The 7,500-nt window shown below is 41.7% G+C and overlaps 2 protein-coding genes across 4 annotated transcripts in view; both read right to left on the bottom strand.

Annotated features, from left to right (window-relative positions):
- The window catches only part of LOC113650612 (pleckstrin homology-like domain family B member 3), a 13,376-nt gene extending 11,234 nt beyond the window's left edge, over positions 1-2,142 (bottom strand). Inside the window, exon 1 of one of the 3 annotated variants that reach the window (XM_047808928.1) lies at positions 1,865-2,142. The gene's annotated coding sequence lies outside the window, so the exon portion shown is untranslated. The remainder of the gene's footprint in view (positions 1-1,864) is intronic. The other 2 variants (XM_047808927.1, XM_027159073.2) reach the window with 2 other exon arrangements.
- A 1,319-nt stretch (positions 2,143-3,461) lies between these two features.
- Positions 3,462-7,500, bottom strand: part of ethe1 (ETHE1 persulfide dioxygenase) — a 4,751-nt gene continuing 712 nt past the window's right edge. Inside the window, exons 2-7 of the mRNA XM_027159257.2 lie at positions 6,956-7,100; positions 6,247-6,395; positions 6,020-6,149; positions 4,380-4,469; positions 4,021-4,137; positions 3,462-3,695 (exon numbers count right to left, since the gene is read on the bottom strand). Of these exons, the coding sequence (XP_027015058.2) occupies positions 3,649-3,695; positions 4,021-4,137; positions 4,380-4,469; positions 6,020-6,149; positions 6,247-6,395; positions 6,956-7,100 (678 nt within the window). The 3' untranslated portion in view covers positions 3,462-3,648. The remainder of the gene's footprint in view (positions 3,696-4,020; positions 4,138-4,379; positions 4,470-6,019; positions 6,150-6,246; positions 6,396-6,955; positions 7,101-7,500) is intronic.

The raw sequence follows: 7,500 nt of genomic DNA, 5'->3' as shown, positions 1-7,500 counted from the left end.
CGCATGCAGTGAAAGAACACTGTGTGGGAACCGAGTACAATCCAGTTCTCCTGTTGTCTCCGCCTCTCACATGTCTGTCTGCACTCGGCCTTATTAGGAGATTACAGCCTGCCTCAGGATAAATATAAAACCCAGAAACACACACTACATATATATATATACTGTTTGTGTGTATCGGAGTTATTCTCACACAGGCTGTAACACACACACACAGATGTGATGAGACAAATGGCTTTTACAGAGCTATGAGATGTTCTATCCAGGTGTGTAATGAAGCAGTGAAAGGTGTGTGTCGCTCTGACTAACAGGAAGAGACACAAAGTCCCACAGTCCATGCTTCTGGTCACACACATACACAGGGGGGGGGTGTTAGGGGTAAAGTAGGATATAGGTCATAATGAAAAGAAAGAGATCAGTTGAATAAGTGTAAATAAGAGAGGTGGAGATTAGAGAACATACACACACAGACACACACATACACAGACCTACACACTCACAGTGCTGTGTGTGTGTGTGTGTGTGTGTGTGTGTGTGTGTGTGTGTGTGTGTGTGTGTGTGTGTGTTTGGACTGCAATTGAGACTATTACACTTTCACAGACAGACAGTGAAAGTGTATGGAATAAGTATGGTTATGCTGCTGGAAGTTCTGATGGACTGGTGGCAGCTTTACTCTGTGTGTGGACTAACTACAGGGAAACATTACACTAAAATTAGAAGCGTTTTTTAAAAATAGTCAAAATTACTGTGTTGAACATCTGGATAAACTCTGTGTGTGTGTGTGTGTGTGTGTGTGTGTGTGTGTGTGTGTGTGTGTGTGTGTGTGTGTGAGAGAGAGAGAGAGAGAGAGAGAGAGAGACAGAGAGAATAGAGAGAGAGAAAGAGGGAGAATATGTGTGTCTAATTATATCTCTCTCATACTGATGATGATGATGGACTGTGTGTCTGTTGTGTTTGAAATTTTCTTATTGTTTACGGTGACAACAAGCTGTACAGTGATTAGTGTGATTATTGTGATTATTGTGAAGCGCCGATAGTGTAACTGAATCAGTGTTATAAGGTGCAATAACAGGAGTAAATCTGTGAATGTGTGAGCAGTGAGAAATCGACTCAACAATAACAATATGAGTGTGTGAAGCTCCCCGGACCTGTTGAACCTGCACCTCACCAACTGTCTCACATCTCAGGAATGTGTATTTCATTGTGCCTTGTAAATCACACACACACACACACACACACACATACACACACACACACACACACACAAAAACACACATACATACACATATACACACGCACACACATACACAAGCACACACACACGTATACACACACACATACACATACATACACACACACACACACGATAATCTGCTACCTGATACATGGCAATACAACAGTTGAAAGTTAAGGCTTTAACACTAATTGTTCTACAGCACTGACACTGGAGACTCCTTCCATGTTACTTTTAAGAAAACTTAACCATAACAACAATTTTACTGAATCTGTTCATCAGCAATGGAACATCTGCAGAACATAAAAGTGAGATGAACATCTGCAGAACATAAAAGTGAGATGAACATCTGCAGAACATAAAAGTGAGATGAACATCTGCACTGTTACAGCTACAGACTTCAACACCTGACGACCAATCAGAGTCCAGAACTCAGCAGCTCTATAATACAGAATACACAACATTCATTCAACACTTACACAGCGCGCGCGCACACACACACACACACACACACACACACACACACACACACACACACACACACACACACACACACACACACACACACACAAACCCGAGTTTGGAACTTTAGATAAACTAGTGGTTTATGGGGGCGCAACCATCACCACCTACCTGTTCTACACTTCCGGTTCACTCTTCCCCTCGAGCTGGAGGAAAAGTCCGCAGTAAAATCGGTTTTGTCTCATGAGAAACTTTAAAACGACGTTTGTTGAAGTTCTGCTGTGCGCGCGGGTCTGTGCGGTTCCGGTGCCAGCGCGCGCACATACACACACGCAAATACACAGCGCGCGTGAGCTTTCGTTCCGTTTACACGTCAATGAGCGCACTGACACACACACACACACACACACACACACACACACACACACACACACACACACACACACACACACACAGGTGAGGCGGAGACTGGTGCTGGTTGCCATTTCGGAGAGAATTGATCCTATGTTATTAACCCACGCAATGAAGCGGCAGCTCAGTGGTGATGATGCTGATCTACGGACCGGAAGGGGCCCCTGGGAAAGGCCCTCGGCCCCAATCGCTCTGTCAAATACTATTAATGTTAGTAGCAGGTAATGAAAGTTTATGGCCTTCAGGTTAGTGTGAAGCAGTGAGTGAGTTACAAATAAAAAATAAAAATATAAAATAATAATAAAAAATATTCTATTTCCTCCTTCAAACACACACACACACACACACACACTCTCACACACGTAGATCACATTTTCCACATTTCAGTGGTACTGAGCATTTTGCACATTTTAACCTGTATGTAAACTGTTCTGTAATGTCTGCAGCTCGCTCTCAAGCATTACACTCACCAAGGCACATGTGCTGTAGTGATGTGACAATAAAGGTGACTTGACACACACACTCTCTCTCACACACACACACACACACTCAGTCTCTCTCACTCACACACACACACTCAGTCTCTCACACACTCTCTCTCTCTCTCTCTCTCACACACACACACACTCTCAGTCTCTCTCACACACACTCTCAGTCTCTCACTCACACACACTCTCACACACACTCTCTCACTCACACACACTCTCTCTCACTCACACACACACACACTCTCAGTCTCTCACACACACTCTCACACACACTGTCTCTCACTCATACACACTCTCACACACACACACACACACTCAGTCTCTCTCACACACACTCACTCACACACTCTCAGTCTCTCACACAATCTCTTTCTCTCTCCCTCTCTCTCTCTCTCTCTCTCTCTCACACACACACACTCACCCGAGTATATTTTTTCATTCATTCATTTTCTACCGCTTATCCGAACTTCTCGGGTCACGAGGAGCCTGTGTCTGTCTCAGGCGTCCTGAGTATATTTACCTTTCTCAAATATAAAAACATAAATCAGCCATAAAGCTCAAACACTTCAGACATCTGTTATGTGGTTTTAAAATAAAGACCTGTGTGTGTGTGTGTGGGGGGGGGGGATGGGAGGAATGGGGGGGCAGTTACAGGTAAACAGGTGTGGTGAAACCTGAATACTAGTATTTCCAGATTATGACAGAATGGGCGAATAAAACACACACACACACACACACACACACACACACTCACACACACACGGTGTGCACGGCAGTTCTACCATCTTCTCTGCAGTGTGTGTGTGTGTGTGTGTGATCATGTGACTGATTTGTCTTGCAAATTGTACAAGTTGTGTGTGTTTCCCATGTTGCACATTCAGAAGGTCTTTATTCAGGATTACTCAGCACTAAACATTACATTTTTATATAATTATCAAACACACTTTATATAATAACCAAAAAATTGTGACTGGACATTTATTATTTATTTATCAGCTTTAACTAATGAACTCATCTGTTTTACAAACGTTAAAGTCATTTAAAGTCATTTTCTTTTTAAACATCATGAAGCCCACATAGCAGGTTAGCAGGAACAGCCACATCTGTAAACAACAACATAACACACATGTCAACAACAACATAACACACATCTGTAAACAACAACATAACACACATTTCAACAACAACATAACACACATCTGTAAACAACAACATAACACACATGTCAACAACAACATAACATACATCTGTAAACAACAACATAACACACATCTGTAAACAACAACATAACACACATCTGTAAACAACAACAAAACACACATCTGTAAACAACAACAAAACACACATCTGTAAACAACAACAAAACACACATCTGTAAACAACAACAAAACACACATCTGTAAACAAATAGTAAACAGAGGTCAGTACCGATCTTGGCCGGTTTGGGGAGTTTCAGATTGTTCATGATTTCCACAAACTCCTCCAGTGAGCGGGTTAATCTCGGGTTAAACTTTCTCTCCTCCTCCACAGTGGATACAGTCTGTCCTGCTCTCACACACACGCACGCACGCACACACACGCACGCACGCACACACACACACACACACACACACACACACACACACACACACACACACACACACACACCTCTAACTTTATATACAAATTTACAAATTCATCAGAAATATGAGATGTTGTGATTGTGTTTTATAGTAAACTAAACACACACACACACACACACGCACACACACACACACACACACACACACACACACACACACACACACCTTTGTAGTCATGTGCAGGAAAAATGAGACAGTGTCCTGGTAAAGTGAAGATCTTCTTGTGGACAGAGTGGTAGAGTTTCTGGCTACAGCCTGAAAAAAGAAATAAATCACTTTTATGAATCTATTTTTCAGACAAATTACATCGACAAGCAAAATATCGTAATTAAACATATTGCAGATGCATAAGTATGAAATCAAACTGATTTTTCAGTGAGTAGCTACATTATGGCTTGTGTATCTAACTAGTCTTCTAACACGTTACAATCCTTCACGCTCTCTGAGATCACAAAACTCAGGGCTTCTGCTAGTTCCCAGAATATCTAAGTCTACTAAAGGTGGTAGAGCGTTTTCTTATTTAGCTCCCAAACTTTGGAATAGTCTTCCTGATAGTGTTCGGGGCTCAGACACACTTTCCCAGTTTAAATGTAGATTAAAAACTCATCTCTTTAGTCAGGCGTACACATAATACATCCCATAATATGGTGCTCTATTACATCAGACCAAATGCACATTATCATCTAGTGCTGGTTAATACTATAAACAGCAGCTGTGCTAATTCAGCTACGCTAATTCAGCTATGCTAATTCCTCTCCAATTGCTTTTCTTTTCCTGCCCATCCTACATTAAGGGAGGTGGTAACTCAGTGGTTAAGGTGCTGACCTACTGATCAGAAGGTCATGAGTTAGAATCCCAGGGTTACCAAGCTGCTCTAAACCCTCAGGGACACTCATGTCACATACAAGTTCCTACACCGTGATCTCCTCATTACACCTCAAACAGCTGATAAATGCAATCACTAGTGATGAAGTGATGCACATTATAAGGCAAATTGGACTTTCAGTCTAATATCTGATTATTACAAGAACACATTACACTTATTCTCTTATTAAAGTTGGGATTTTGGAGACATTTTCATTAGGAAGTGAAAATGTTACAGGAACTGTGTAAAAATGGGAAACAATAAAAAGAAGCCAAACTCCAGGCTAGTCGTGTTGCTAACGTTGCTTCTGTTGCTAGCATTGTGTGATGAGGTGAAACATGTGTGAACAGGGTTCGGGTTAAGGTTAGGGTTAGAGTTAGGGTTCAGTTTAGGGTTCGGGTTCAGGTTAGGGTTAGATTTAGGGTTCAGTTTAGGGTTCGGGTTCAGGTTAGGGTTCGGGTTCAGGTTAGGGTTAGATTTAGGGTTCAGTTTAGGGTTCGGGTTCAGGTTAGGGTTCGGGTTCAGGTTAGGGTTAGATTTAGGGTTCGGGTTAGGGTTCAGGTTCGGGTTCAGGTTAGGGTTCGGGTTCAGGTTAGGGTTCTACACTCTATTCAGAAGCTACATTTACTGCAACTTCAACAGTCTCCTTGCTGCTGAAAACTTGAGAACTGATCATGTTCGAGTGGGCGTGGTTACATTATTCTAGGACACACCCACAGGAAAAATATGCCAGAAGTCAGAATTCTAAAGAATTGGAGTTAACGATAATAAACATTATAATAAACAAAAGTTTGATTTCATTCTCATTAGTGATTTATTCCTTACAATTTCATAGGGAGAAGTCGTGGCCTAATGGTTAGAGAGTCTGTGCATGTGTGTGTGTGTGTGTGTGTGTGAGACTGTGTGAGACTGTGTGAGACTGTGTGAGACTGTGTGAGACCCTGTTGGAAGTCGGTTCTCCCACAGCCTCTGATCAGCAGAGCATCTCCAGTGAAAGCCATCGTTTCATCTCCTGTCACAAACGTCACACAGCCATCAGTGTGTCCTGGAGTCTCTCTCACTGTTACACACTGACACACACACACACACACAAACACACACATTATTCACGACTCTTAATAAATAATGAGTGTAATAAATAATAAGATGCTTTTTTAAGATGCTTACATATTTTCCAAACTTGATGGCATCCCCTTCTGACAGCATGATGTCAGCACGCGCTCCACTGTGTTTAGATATCGCGCTCTTCACCCCGAATATTCGCTTCTTCAGCAGCCCAGTTCCTGTCACATGGTCCGCATGGCAGTGTGTGTTTGCTGGATGCCGAGTCACACAAACATTATGAATAATCATCAGTGAGGAACAGACACTAGCAACTTTTACTACAGAGACATCACTATGCGGAACAGGGAAAGGTCTGATGATCAGCAAACTGCATAAAGAGATGAGTACCAGAACACGGACACCAGCAAACCACCAACATGTGAATAACAGGACAGTCTTGGTTTGTTCAGAGGTTACAATGATGAAATATTCATATATATGAAATGTATTATTTTGTTTGTGACTGTAAAATGAGTGCAATCTAAAAAGTCAGGATATAGTGAGTGTCAGCACTAAAGGATTCTGAGAAAAGTCTGTCATGTTCTGAGGAAACAGCCGATGACCTGCAGGTAAAGAGAGCGTTCATGTTCAGGGTGTTTGGTGAACTGAGATGTCTGGATGTTGCAGACTGTGGAGTGTTTGGACTCTTTCAGTAAGCCCTCATGTCTGTGTCCCTGTCTGCATGTACATTGTATTTAACCATTACATGATCACAAGCATATTTCATTTTATCTTTATTAAAAAGGTTATGATTCCGTGTTCCTTTGTTTACCTGCAACGGTGAGTTTCAGTCCGAGCTCCTCGATCAGCTTCATGTCCCGATCCACCGTATCCAGAACCGGGTCAATCAGCACGGCCTCCCGAGAGCTCTTATCTGCCAACAGGTACGTGTAGGTACTGCTGGAGGACTCAAACAACTACACACACACACACACACACACACGCGCACACACACACACAGTGTGTTTATTAGTCACATATTATTTTATAGCCTGTATAGTGTTACTGTATTTTAATTATTACTAGGGTTTTATATATAATATCTTTGCAGACTAAGAAACACTTCCTGCTTCTTATCAGCTGTAAAGTGGAGAAAAACACCACCTTAAAGTATGATGTGGTTTGTTATTCATCTAGACTTCATCAGATAAAATCTGCTTTCAACATTCCTTTATTAATCAGCATTATCTTTATTACAGTGCACTTTACTCAATCAATCAAAGTTCTTCCCATTAATAAAGTTAATATTAATAAAGTTAATGAGCAGAACATAAAGTGGCTGATATTCAGCTGCACTCAGACTTTATAAGGTTTTGT

The sequence above is a fragment of the Tachysurus fulvidraco genome, chromosome 25 (assembly GCF_022655615.1).
Source record: "Tachysurus fulvidraco isolate hzauxx_2018 chromosome 25, HZAU_PFXX_2.0, whole genome shotgun sequence".
Lineage (NCBI taxonomy): Eukaryota > Metazoa > Chordata > Actinopteri > Siluriformes > Bagridae > Tachysurus > Tachysurus fulvidraco.
Note: the sequence above shows the minus strand (reverse complement) of the source record. Positions and strands in the feature narration are given on the sequence as shown.